General features: G+C 47.1%; 1 protein-coding gene across 1 annotated transcript in view; it reads right to left on the minus strand.

The window, feature by feature from the left end:
* LOC119898249 (rho guanine nucleotide exchange factor 2-like) overlaps positions 1-15,429 on the minus strand; it is a 37,321-nt gene that overhangs the window by 8,972 nt on the left and 12,920 nt on the right. Inside the window, exons 3-12 of the mRNA XM_038712437.1 lie at positions 12,119-12,186; positions 11,718-11,781; positions 11,449-11,581; positions 11,060-11,163; positions 10,770-10,913; positions 9,706-9,956; positions 7,928-8,053; positions 7,024-7,141; positions 255-506; positions 95-171 (exon numbers count right to left, since the gene is read on the minus strand). Of these exons, the coding sequence (XP_038568365.1) occupies positions 95-171; positions 255-506; positions 7,024-7,141; positions 7,928-8,053; positions 9,706-9,956; positions 10,770-10,913; positions 11,060-11,163; positions 11,449-11,581; positions 11,718-11,781; positions 12,119-12,186 (1,337 nt within the window). The remainder of the gene's footprint in view (positions 1-94; positions 172-254; positions 507-7,023; positions 7,142-7,927; positions 8,054-9,705; positions 9,957-10,769; positions 10,914-11,059; positions 11,164-11,448; positions 11,582-11,717; positions 11,782-12,118; positions 12,187-15,429) is intronic.

The following is a 15,429-nucleotide window of genomic DNA, read 5'->3' on the forward strand; positions in this document are numbered from 1 at the left end:
CAAGCAGTTTTATCAAAAGTGACATTATGGTAGAAAAGATGAAAGATGGATGGAGAGACACAAGGAGGTGCAACTGTGACCAGGTGAGACTCACCAATGATGCAAAAGTGAACTTCTGATCTTTCTCCTGAAGAAAAACCAGGATGTCTGACATCAGGAGGACCAGCACATCTGGAGACAAACATACAGAGGTTGGTATAAGCTCCACCCACATATCATCAAAGCAGGTAAACAGGTCATACAGCCTCCTCCACCTTTCATCCTGGAGCCCTGGACCTTCCAGAGAAGCGTCCCCTCGTGGAGGAGTCTCCTCCTCAGCAGCTCTCCTCCTCTGAACACTCCACCTCCTCGGACCTCTGCCTGGGCCCGAGGGTCCAGACGGGCCTGGATCTCCTGCAGCCTCCTGGTTCGGTCCAGCTCCAACACCTCCTTGTCCACAGAGCTGATCAGCTCCTTCAGGAGGTGCAGTGCCCGGCTCAGAGCCTGTGCCTCCTCCTCCTGTCTGCCTGCAGGAAGGGAACATTAGAGGTCAGGGATCAGTGGCTATTAAAAGTCAGAGGTTATTAATGCCTGGAATCCACCGGAAACGGTTCTGACTTGCTGCACTGGAACTTGCAGACGTATATAAACTGGGTTCCACTGGAACTCGTATATAAACTGGGCCCCACTGGAACTCGTATATAAACTGGGCCCCACTGGAACTCGTATATAAACTGGGCCCACTGGAACTCGTATATAAACTGGGTTCCACTGGAAATCGTACATAAACTGGGCCCCACTGGAACTCGTCTATAAACTGGGCCCCACTGGAACTCGTATATAAACTGGGCCGCACTGGAACTCGTCTATAAACTGGGCCCCACTGGAACTCGTATATAAACTGGGCCGCACTGGAACTCGTATATAAACTGGGTTCCACTGGAACTCGTATATAAACTGGGCCGCACTGGAACTCGTCTATAAACTGGGCCCCACTGGAACTCGTATATAAACTGGGCCGCACTGGAACTCGTATATAAACTGGGTTCCACTGGAAATCGTATATAAACTGGGCCCCACTGGAACTCGTATATAAACTGGGCCCCACTGGAACTCGTCTATAAACTGGGCCCCACTGGAACTCGTATATAAACTGGGCCCCACTGGAACTCGTATATAAACTGGGCCCCACTGGAACTCGTATATAAACTGGGCCGCACTGGAACTCGTCTGCAGACGTCTATAAACTGGGCCCCACTGGAACTCGTCTGCAGACGTCTATAAACTGGGCCCCACTGGAACTCGTCTGCAGACGTCTATAAACTGGGCCCCACTGGAACTCGTCTGCAGACGTCTATAAACTGGGCCGCACTGGAACTCGTCTGCAGACGTATATAAACTGGGCCCCACTGGAACTCGTATATAAACTGGTCCCCACTGGAAATCGTATATAAACTGGGCCCCACTGGAACTCGTATATAAACTGGGTTCCACTGGAAATCGTATATAAACTGGGCCCCACTGGAACTCGTATATAAACTGGGCCGCACTGGAACTCGTCTATAAACTGGGCCGCACTGGAACTCGTATATAAACTGGGTTCCACTGGAAATCGTATATAAACTGGGCCCCACTGGAACTCGTATATAAACTGGGCCCCACTGGAACTCGTCTATAAACTGGGCCCCACTGGAACTCGTATATAAACTGGGCCCCACTGGAACTCGTATATAAACTGGGCCCCACTGGAACTCGTATATAAACTGGGCCGCACTGGAACTCGTATATAAACTGGGCCGCACTGGAACTCGTCTGCAGACGTATATAAACTGGGCCCCACTGGAACTCGTCTGCAGACGTATATAAACTGGGCCGCACTGGAACTCGTCTGCAGACGTCTATAAACTGGGCCGCACTGGAACTCGTCTGCAGACGTCTATAAACTGGGCCCCACTGGAACTCGTCTGCAGACGTCTATAAACTGGGCCGCACTGGAACTCGTCTGCAGACGTATATAAACTGGGCCCCACTGGAACTCGTCTGCAGACGTATATAAACTGGGCCCCACTGGAACTCGTCTATAAACTGGGCCCCACTGGAACTCGTCTATAAACTGGGCCGCACTGGAACTCGTCTATAAACTGGGCCCCACTGGAACTCGTCTATAAACTGGGCCGCACTGGAACTCGTATATAAACTGGACCGCACTGGAACTCGTCTGCAGACGTATATAAACTGGGCCGCACTGGAACTCGTCTATAAACTGGGCCGCACTGGAACTCGTCTATAAACTGGGCCCCACTGGAACTCGTCTGCAGACGTATATAAACTGGGCCCCACTGGAACTCGTATATAAACTGGGCCGCACTGGAACTCGTATATAAACTGGGCCCCACTGGAACTCGTCTGCAGACGTATATAAACTGGGCCGCACTGGAACTCGTCTATAAACTGGGCCCCACTGGAACTCGTCTATAAACTGGGCCGCACTGGAACTCGTCTGCAGACGTCTATAAACTGGGCCCCACTGGAACTCGTCTGCAGACGTCTATAAACTGGGCCCCACTGGAACTCGTCTGCAGACGTCTATAAACTGGGCCGCACTGGAACTCGTCTGCAGACGTATATAAACTGGGCCCCACTGGAACTCGTCTGCAGACGTATATAAACTGGGCCCCACTGGAACTCGTCTATAAACTGGGCCCCACTGGAACTCGTCTATAAACTGGGCCGCACTGGAACTCGTCTATAAACTGGGCCCCACTGGAACTCGTCTATAAACTGGGCCGCACTGGAACTCGTATATAAACTGGACCGCACTGGAACTCGTCTGCAGACGTATATAAACTGGGCCGCACTGGAACTCGTCTATAAACTGGGCCCCACTGGAACTCGTCTATAAACTGGGCCCCACTGGAACTCGTCTGCAGACGTATATAAACTGGGCCCCACTGGAACTCGTATATAAACTGGGCCGCACTGGAACTCGTATATAAACTGGGCCCCACTGGAACTCGTCTGCAGACGTATATAAACTGGGCCGCACTGGAACTCGTCTATAAACTGGGCCCCACTGGAACTCGTATATAAACTGGGCCGCACTGGAACTCGTATATAAACTGGGCCGCACTGGAACTCGTATATAAACTGGGCCGCACTGGAACTCGTCTATAAACTGGGCCGCACTGGAACTCGTATATAAACTGGGCCCCACTGGAACTCGTCTATAAACTGGGCCCCACTGGAACTCGTCTATAAACTGGGCCGCACTGGAACTCGTATATAAACTGGGTTCCACTGGAACTCGTATATAAACTGGGCCGCACTGGAACTCGTCTATAAACTGGGCCCCACTGGAACTCGTATATAAACTGGGCCGCACTGGAACTCGTATATAAACTGGGTTCCACTGGAACTCGTATATAAACTGGGCCGCACTGGAACTCGTCTATAAACTGGGCCCCACTGGAACTCGTATATAAACTGGGCCCCACTGGAACTCGTATATAAACTGGGTTCCACTGGAAATCGTATATAAACTGGGCCCCACTGGAACTCGTCTATAAACTGGGCCCCACTGGAACTCGTCTATAAACTGGGCCCCACTGGAACTCGTATATAAACTGGGCCCCACTGGAACTCGTATATAAACTGGGCCCCACTGGAACTCGTATATAAACTGGGCCGCACTGGAACTCGTCTGCAGACGTCTATAAACTGGGCCCCACTGGAACTCGTCTGCAGACGTCTATAAACTGGGCCGCACTGGAACTCGTCTGCAGACGTATATAAACTGGGCCGCACTGGAACTCATATATAAACTGGGTTCCACTGGAAATCGTATATAAACTGGGCCCCACTGGAACTCGTATATAAACTGGGCCCCACTGGAACTCGTCTATAAACTGGGCCCCACTGGAACTCGTATATAAACTGGGCCCCACTGGAACTCGTCTATAAACTGGGCCCCACTGGAACTCGTCTGCAGACGTATATAAACTGGGCCCCACTGGAACTCGTATATAAACTGGGCCGCACTGGAACTCGTATATAAACTGGGCCGCACTGGAACTCGTCTGCAGACGTATATAAACTGGGCCGCACTGGAACTCGTCTATAAACTGGGCCCCACTGGAACTCGTCTATAAACTGGGCCCCACTGGAACTCGTCTGCAGACGTATATAAACTGGGCCCCACTGGAACTCGTATATAAACTGGGCCGCACTGGAACTCGTCTATAAACTGGGCCCCACTGGAACTCGTCTATAAACTGGGCCCCACTGGAACTCGTCTGCAGACGTATATAAACTGGGCCCCACTGGAACTCGTATATAAACTGGGCCGCACTGGAACTCGTATATAAACTGGGCCGCACTGGAACTCGTATATAAACTGGGCCCCACTGGAACTCGTCTATAAACTGGGCCGCACTGGAACTCGTCTATAAACTGGGCCGCACTGGAACTCGTATATAAACTGGGTTCCACTGGAACTCGTATATAAACTGGGCCCCACTGGAACTCGTATATAAACTGGGCCCCACTGGAACTCGTCTATAAACTGGGCCCCACTGGAACTCGTATATAAACTGGGCCCCACTGGAACTCGTATATAAACTGGGCCCCACTGGAACTCGTATATAAACTGGGCCGCACTGGAACTCGTCTGCAGACGTCTATAAACTGGGCCCCACTGGAACTCGTCTGCAGACGTCTATAAACTGGGCCGCACTGGAACTCGTCTGCAGACGTATATAAACTGGGCCCCACTGGAACTCGTCTATAAACTGGGCCCCACTGGAACTCGTATATAAACTGGGCCCCACTGGAACTCGTATATAAACTGGGTTCCACTGGAAATCGTATATAAACTGGGCCCCACTGGAACTCGTCTATAAACTGGGCCCCACTGGAACTCGTCTATAAACTGGGCCCCACTGGAACTCGTATATAAACTGGGCCCCACTGGAACTCGTATATAAACTGGGCCCCACTGGAACTCGTATATAAACTGGGCCGCACTGGAACTCGTCTGCAGACGTCTATAAACTGGGCCCCACTGGAACTCGTCTGCAGACGTCTATAAACTGGGCCGCACTGGAACTCGTCTGCAGACGTATATAAACTGGGCCGCACTGGAACTCGTATATAAACTGGGTTCCACTGGAAATCGTATATAAACTGGGCCCCACTGGAACTCGTATATAAACTGGGCCCCACTGGAACTCGTCTATAAACTGGGCCCCACTGGAACTCGTATATAAACTGGGCCCCACTGGAACTCGTCTATAAACTGGGCCCCACTGGAACTCGTCTGCAGACGTATATAAACTGGGCCGCACTGGAACTCGTCTATAAACTGGGCCCCACTGGAACTCGTCTATAAACTGGGCCCCACTGGAACTCGTCTGCAGACGTATATAAACTGGGCCCCACTGGAACTCGTATATAAACTGGGCCGCACTGGAACTCGTCTATAAACTGGGCCCCACTGGAACTCGTCTATAAACTGGGCCCCACTGGAACTCGTCTGCAGACATATATAAACTGGGCCCCACTGGAACTCGTCTATAAACTGGGCCGCACTGGAACTCGTATATAAACTGGGTTCCACTGGAACTCGTATATAAACTGGGCCCCACTGGAACTCGTATATAAACTGGGCCGCACTGGAACTCGTATATAAACTGGGCCGCACTGGAACTCGTATATAAACTGGGCCCCACTGGAACTCGTATATAAACTGGGCCGCACTGGAACTCGTCTATAAACTGGGCCGCACTGGAACTCGTCTATAAACTGGGCCGCACTGGAACTCGTATATAAACTGGGTTCCACTGGAACTCGTATATAAACTGGGCCCCACTGGAACTCGTATATAAACTGGGCCCCACTGGAACTCGTCTATAAACTGGGCCCCACTGGAACTCGTATATAAACTGGGCCCCACTGGAACTCGTATATAAACTGGGCCCCACTGGAACTCGTATATAAACTGGGCCGCACTGGAACTCGTCTGCAGACGTCTATAAACTGGGCCCCACTGGAACTCGTCTGCAGACGTCTATAAACTGGGCCGCACTGGAACTCGTCTGCAGACGTATATAAACTGGGCCCCACTGGAACTCGTATATAAACTGGTTCCCACTGGAAATCGTATATAAACTGGGCCCCACTGGAACTCGTATATAAACTGGGTTCCACTGGAACTCGTCTATAAACTGGGCCCCACTGGAACTCGTATATAAACTGGGCCGCACTGGAACTCGTATATAAACTGGGTTCCACTGGAAATCGTATATAAACTGGGCCCCACTGGAACTCGTCTATAAACTGGGCCCCACTGGAACTCGTATATAAACTGGGCCCCACTGGAACTCGTATATAAACTGGGCCCCACTGGAACTCGTATATAAACTGGGCCGCACTGGAACTCATATATAAACTGGGCCGCACTGGAACTCGTCTGCAGACGTATATAAACTGGGCCCCACTGGAACTCGTCTGCAGAAGTATATAAACTGGGCCGCACTGGAACTCGTCTGCAGACGTCTATAAACTGGGCCCCACTGGAACTCGTCTGCAGACGTCTATAAACTGGGCCGCACTGGAACTCGTCTGCAGACGTATATAAACTGGGCCCCACTGGAACTCGTCTATAAACTGGGCCCCACTGGAACTCGTCTATAAACTGGGCCGCACTGGAACTCGTCTATAAACTGGGCCCCACTGGAACTCGTCTATAAACTGGGCCGCACTGGAACTCGTATATAAACTGGACCGCACTGGAACTCGTCTGCAGACGTATATAAACTGGGCCGCACTGGAACTCGTCTATAAACTGGGCCCCACTGGAACTCGTATATAAACTGGGCCCCACTGGAACTCGTCTGCAGACGTATATAAACTGGGCCCCACTGGAACTCGTATATAAACTGGGCCGCACTGGAACTCGTATATAAACTGGGCCGCACTGGAACTCGTCTGCAGACGTATATAAACTGGTGGAACGGTGGAATCCAGCAGTGCAAGTTCGTAGGTTACCTTTGGTGTTGTCGAGGATTCGCTGGATGAGGACAGGGTACTTTGTGATTCGCTGTGTCACCAACAGGATGCACTCCTGGACGCCATGACGACGGAGCAGAGGACCACGACAGGCACGCTGAGCATTATGGTATGAGAAAGACAGAGAGTCAACATTAACCAAGTAAAACTGTGTCTACACTGAAACATACCAAGGTCTAGATCTGGACAAACTAGCATAAACCAGGATTAAACAAAGTCTAACCATAGGAAAGAATAAACCAGACCAGGTTAAACCAGTCTGAACCACGTTTGATGGACTTAAACCAGGCAAACGAGATTTAACAGGCCTAAACCAGGAAAGCAGGTTTGAATCTGGGTCTAAAAAAGGCTGAAACAGGTCTAATCAAAATTAACACAGGTTGAAAACGCCAACAAACAGCTGAGCCTGATTGGTTGTTAGTAAAGCAGATACAGGACAGATATCTTTGGTGTGTAGAACTTCGTACAGGGCCCAGATCTAGTCTAGTCTAAGCATTGTAGTAAAAGTCTAGTCAAAAGCTGAGTAACCAGATCAACCTGACTAAAGGTCTAAACCACACAGAAGAAATCCCTGCGGCAGACTAAAGCAGTCTAAACTGGGTCTAGTCAGATCCAGATCCTGGTAATAAAGTTAATAAAGTTTAGGTCCTGGATCTGGTCCAGGTCAGTGTTTCCCATACATTGATTTATTTGTGCCGTCTTTTCCCCAAAGAAAACGTACCTGAATAAATCCATAGTTGATTGGTGAGTATCAAAGACACCGCTGCACAAACTTGTCCAAAACTAATGCATTCAAGTTAACGCAATACAGCTGGGTTGCCAAGGTTAGCAAGATGTACATAGCTGCTAGTCCCCCGCTCCCACTAACCCTCCTGGTCCTTACCCTGATGAACTGCTGCAGTCTTCGGTCTCGAGTTAAAACTTCTTTGTAGAGTTTAACAGCTTTCGGGTGTCGACTGCAGAACTCAGAGTAAAGTTTCTTCATGTCGTCTGCAGACTGACCTGAAAACTACGCGCACACACACACACACACACACGGATAAACTACATGTGGATTAGCACATACAGCATCTCATGGAAGTGATTCAGCCCTGACCTTTTAGTAAATATCTGATTCTATCTTTTCATGTGACAACAGTGAAGAAATGACCCTTTGCTCCAGTGTAAAGTAGTGAGCGTGCAGCTTGTGTAACAGTGTAAATCTGCTGTCCCCTCAAAATAACACATCACACAGCCGTTAATGTCTAAACTGCTGGCAACAAAAGTGAGGACACCCCTCAGTGAAAATGTCCACATTGGGCCCAAAGTGTCAATATTTTGTGGGGCCCCAATTATTTCCCAGCGCTGCCTTAACCCTCTTGGGCCTGGAGTTCACCAGAGCTTCACAGGTTGCCTCTGGAGTCCTCTTCCACTCCTCCATGACAACATCACGGAGCTGGTGGATGTTAGAGACCTTGTGCTCCTCCACCTTCCGTTTGAGGAGCCCCACAGATGCTCAGTAGGGTTCAGGTCTGGGGACCCTCAGCTTCTTTAGTGAGGCAGAGGTCGTCTTGGAGGTGTGTTTGGGGTCGTTATCATGTTGGAATACTGCCCTGCGGCCCGGTCTCTGAAGGGAGGGGATCTGGTCTGCTTCAGTATGTCACAGTACATGTTGGCATTCATGGTTCCCTCAGTGAGCTGGAGCTCCCAAGTGCCGGCAGCACTCATGCAGCCCCAGACCAGGACACTTTGTCCTCCTCACCTGGTTGCTGCAACACACGCTTGACACCATCTGAACCAGATAAGTTTATCTTGGTCTCATCAGACCACAGGACCTGGTTCCAGTAATCCATGTCCACAGTCTGCTGGTCTTCAGCAAACTGTTTGCAGCTTTCTTGTGCATCATCTTTAGAAGAGGCTTCCTTCTGGGTCGACAGCCATGCAGACCGGTTTGATGCAGTGTGCGGCGTATGGGCTGAGCCCTGACAGGCCGACCCCCCCACCCCTTCAACCTCTGCAGCAATGCCGGCAGCACTCAGACGTCTGTTTCCCAAAGACAACCTCTGGATGTGACGCTGAGCACGTGCACTCAGCTGCTTTGGTCGACCATGGCGAGGCCTGTTCTGAGTGGAACCTGTCCTGGTGAACCGCTGTATGGTCTCGGCCACCGTGCTGCAGCTCAGTTTCAGGGTCTTGGCGGTCTTCTTACAGCCTCGGCCATCTTTATGTAGAGCAACCGTTCTTTGTTTCAGATCCTCAGTTCTTTACCATGAGGTGCCATGTTGAACTTCCAGTGAGCAGTATGAGGGAGTGTGAGAGTGACATCACCAAATTTAACCTGCTCCCCATTCACACCTGAGACCCTGTAACACTAACGGGTCACATGACACTGGGGAGGGAAAATGGCACTTTACACTGGAGCAAAGAGTCATTTCTTCAGCGTTGTCACACGAAAAGATAGAAGAAAATGTGAGGAGTGGACTCACTTTTGTGAGATACTGTAGATAAACTGTGTCTCACTGCATGTAAACGAGTCTGAAGTCACTCTTTAAACTTCTGGATTTCTCAGTTCAAACAGCTGTTTTCAGAAATCCTGTTGAGTTTGAATCCCGACCATCATGAAACCTGGTCCTGTATGATGTGGTGACTCAGTGATCCACACTGAGATCACATGTGCCGTACCTGTCTGAGCAGCAGCTCTCCAATCCTGTGGACAGTGAAGTTGGTGGCGCTGCCCTCCATCAGTCCCTCCTTCCTCCGGTTCAGCAGCTCCGACAGGAAGCTGGAGTGCCACTCCAGCAGCTGGTCCAGGCAGGGGAAGATGGTGTGAACCACGCCCGCCTCCAGCATCACCTCCTCCAGCATCCCCCTCCGGTACACCCCCTCCATGATCCGCAACGTCCGCACGTGGTGGAACTCCGTCTGGATCAACTCTGAGAACCAGAGACACAAGAAACTGGTTTGTCCTGATGAGATTGGTAACAGAAACCCAAAGACGTCTCCATGAGGACAGACGCCCACATGGACAGCACAGTGTGGATGTTGGAGCTTTAAAGCCATCAGACACCTTCAGCAGTCGACTCGTTTCCATTGTGTCTGTATCTAGTGTATGTGAATAGATGAACATAATGATGCACATATATACATATACGTTTTTATGATATCACCACATTTATATGCAATGATGTCAGAAAAACTCTGCCTCTGATTGGTGCCTGCCCAGTAATCTGTCCAGACGTGTTGATATCAGAACAGAAAACTGATCCAGACCTGAAGAAGGTCGAGGTGAGAAATGTTAATTACTACGATTCCTAACACTTCCTGTTTTGGTTTTAGCAGCCAAATAAATCATCTAAATCATTTACCCGTTTACGTAATGTTTTATCTTTCTGACCCGAGTAGCAGCCCTCACAGTCATGCAGGTTATGTATAACATGACTTTTTAACGCCACGGATGGTGTAATACACACACGTGTGTCTTCTTGTATTTAACGACGTTAACATTAACAGCCGGCTGTCGACCCGTCCACCGCTCGGGCTTGTTGTAGCTCAGATGATGCAGAGTAGGCCCATTACCAAACTCAGGATCCAGCTATGAGTCATGAGCAAACTGTTTAGCATTAAACTGTTGGTGACTTTAAACTAACAGTGATCACAGAGTGAATATCTGATCAGATTTATCAGATGAAAAGCTGCTGATCTTTGCTCAGTATCTAAAGGGAAACACTGAATATGTATTTCTGTACCGTAGATAACATCCTGCTGTTTGATGAGGTCTTTATGAAGTGTCTGCAGGAAGTTTGGTTCCACCACGAGACTCCAGCTGTCGGCCTGAACACAGCTGCCCTCTGCCTGCAGCTCCTCCAGCAGGGGGCTCCACCACCACTCACCTGCAGCACAACACACACCACTGGGGTTATGTTACCGATAACAATTCTCCTTCACTGATCCAGAACCTGCTGCAGGACTCTGAAAACTCCAATAAGAACTAGAACTGATAATAAAAGGAGACGCCGTGAAGAGACGACGAACACACCGTCGTCAGTCAGAGACTCCATGGACAGAGTCCGACTCCTGAAGTTCAGAGACTCAGTGGACTGAGACAGGATCCTCCTGAGACCCACAGAGTCCTCGCTCACACTGAGGAGAGAGAAAGACAGACAGGTGGGGAGAGAGACAGGTGAGAAGAGAGAGACAGACAGGTGGGGAGAGAGACAGGTGAGGAGAGAGAGACAGGTGATCATTCAATATTTGTTTCTTAAAAAAGCAGTTTGTTGTAAAAACAGCTGAAACGGTTCCTGAGCTGCGTTACAACGTTATTTATTTCAGAAAATCTGAACGTCACTGAAGGATCTAAAGACGACAACAAGCTCAGTCATTCAGCTTTTACATTTAACAACCAATCAGACGGCTGCTCAGTCTTACCCTGCAATGTTATTGGTGGAGACGCTCTTGGCGAGCGAGAGGCCGGAGCGAACCCGCCTGGACCCGAGCAGCGACTGACGAAGACTGTCTGAGGGGTAGATGGCCGAGCTGGGACGCTCCTTCATCATCGGAGCTGAAGAGAAACAGATGAAAAAATCACCGATTACAACTTTTTGCACAAAAACACTGGATCCTACATTTCCCAAAATTCAGCTGGATGGGGTCGTTCATTGTGATATACAGACAGAGAGATAGATAGGTTGACTCACCTTTGGTGCGCATGGCGACATTCTGCAGAGCTGAACTGTTTCTCACCAACGCCAGCTTCTGTTGCTGTTAGAGAGGCAGACAGGTGGTGAGACAGGTGGAGAGACAGGTGGAGAGACAGGTGGTCAGTGCAGACAGAGATACAGACAGGTGGTGAGACAGGTGGTCAGTGCAGACAGAGATACAGACAGGTGGAGAGACAGGTGGTCAGTGCAGACAGAGAGACAGACAGGTGGAGAGACAGGTGGTCAGTGCAGACAGAGAGACAGACAGGTGGTGAGACAGGTGGCCAGTGCAGACAGAGAGACAGACAGGTGGTGAGACAGGTGGCCAGTGCAGACAGAGAGACAGACAGGTGGTGAGACAGGTGGCCAGTGCAGACAGAGAGACAGACAGGTCTTACCTTCTGTTTCATCTTGGCACAGCTGGCCAGACTGTCTCTGCAGCGGTTGTGGATGGTGACATTACAGGCTGAGAGAGAGACAGGTGGGGAGAGAGAGACAAGTAGCAGGTCAGAAACATGTCACTCAGATGTCTCCATGTGTCCATTTATTGATATCAGATCAATAACTGCTGTGGATAAGTTTGTACCAATAACTCATATTGAAGTCCAAACATGCCAAACACTATATACACACTATATACACACTGCACTATATACACACTGCACAACACTATATACACACTACACTACATACACACTGCACTATATACACACTGCACAACACTATATACACACTACACTATATACACACTGCACTATATACACACTACACTATATACACACTGCACAACACTATATACACACTGCACTATATACACACTGCACAACACTATATACACACTGCACAACACTATATACACACTGCACAACACTATATACACACTACACTATATACACACTGCACAACACTTTATACACACTACACTATATACACACTGCACAACACTATATACACACTGCACTATATACACACTGCACAACACTATATACACACTACACTATATACACACTGCACAACACTATATACACACAACACTATATACACACTACACTATATACACACTGCACAACACTTTATACACACTACACTATATACACACTGCACAACACTTTATACACACTACACTATATACACACTGCACAACACTATATACACACTACACTATATACACACTGCACAACACTTTATACACACTACACAACACTTTATACACACTACACTATATACACACTGCACAACACTTTATACACACTACACAACACTTTATACACACTACACTATATACACACTGCACAAAACTATATACACACTGCACTATATACACACTGCACTATATACACACTGCACTATATACACACTGCACTATATACACACTGCACTATATACACACTGCACTATATACACACTGCACAACACTATATACACACTACACTACATACACACTGCACTATATACACACTGCACAACACTATATACACACTACACTATATACACACTGCACTATATACACACTACACTATATACACACTGCACAACACTATATACACTGCACTATATACACACTGCACAACACTATATACACACTGCACAACACTATATACACACTGCACAACACTATATACACACTACACTATATACACACTGCACAACACTTTATACACACTACACTATATACACACTGCACAACACTATATACACACTGCACTATATACACACTGCACAACACTATATACACACTACACTATATACACACTGCACAACACTATATACACACAACACTATATACACACTACACTATATACACACTGCACAACACTTTATACACACTACACTATATACACACTGCACAACACTATATACACACTACACTATATACACACTGCACAACACTATATACACACTACACTATATACCACTGCACAACACTTTATACACACTACACACACTTTATACACACTACACTATATACCACTGCACAACACTTTATACACACTACACAACACTTTATACACACTACACTATATACACACTGCACAAAACTATATACACACTGCACTATATACCACTGCACAACACTATATACACACTGCACAACACTATATACACACACTGCACAACACTATATACACACTACACTATATACACACTGCACAACACTTTATACACACTACACAACACTTATATACACACTACACTATATACACACTGCACAAACTATATACACACTGCACTATATACACACTGCACAACACTATATACCACTGCACTATATACACACTGCACCACTATATACACACTACACTATATACACACTGCACAACACTATATACACACTGCACTATATACACACTGCACACACTATACACACTGCACTATATACACACTGCACAACACTATATACACACTACACTATATACACACTGCACAACACTATATACACACTGCACTATATCACACTGCCACACTATATACACACTGCACTATATACACACTGCACACACTATACACACTACACTATATACACACTGCACTATATACACACTGCACACACTATATATACACTGCACAACACTATATACACTACACTATATACACACTGCACAACACTTTATACACACTACACTATATACACCTGCACAACACTATATACACACTGCACAACACATATACACACTGCACAACACTATATACACACTGCACTATACACACTGCACAACACTATATACACACTGCACAACACTATATACACACTGCACTATATACACACTGCACAACACTATATACACACTGCACAACACTATATACACACTACACTATATACACACTGCACAACACTATATACACACTACACTATATATACACACTGCACAACACTATACACACTACACTATATACACACTGCACAACACTATATACACACACACTATATACACACTGCACTATATACACACTACACTATATACACACTACACTATATACACTACACTATATACACACACTGCACTATATACACACTGCACTATATACACACTGCACTATATACCACTGCACTATAACACACTGCACTATATACACACTGCACAAAACTATATACACACTACACTATATACACACTGCACAACACTATATACACACTACACTATATACACACAACACTATATACACACTGCACAACACTATATACACACTGCACAACACTATATACACACTACACTATATACACACTGCACAATACTATATACACACTACACTATATACACACAACACTATATACACACTGCACAACACTATATACACACTGCACTATATACACACTGCACAACACTACATACACACTACACTATATACACACTGCACAACACTATATACACACACTATATACACACTGCACAACACTATATACACACTGCACTATATACACACTGCACAACACTATATACACACTATATACACACAACACTATATACACACTGCACAACACTATATACACACAACACTATATACACACTGCACAACACTATATACACACTACACAACACTATATACACACAACACTATATACACACTGCACAACACTATATACACACTACACTATATACACACTGCACAACACTATATACACACTACACTATATACACACTGCACAACACTATATACACACTGCACAACACTATATACACACAACACTATATACACACTGCACAACACT

Source organism: Micropterus salmoides, unplaced genomic scaffold (genome assembly GCF_014851395.1).
Source record: "Micropterus salmoides isolate LMB-PRFRI ecotype aquatic unplaced genomic scaffold, ASM1485139v1 Ms_hic_scaffold_11, whole genome shotgun sequence".
NCBI lineage: Eukaryota > Metazoa > Chordata > Actinopteri > Centrarchiformes > Centrarchidae > Micropterus > Micropterus salmoides.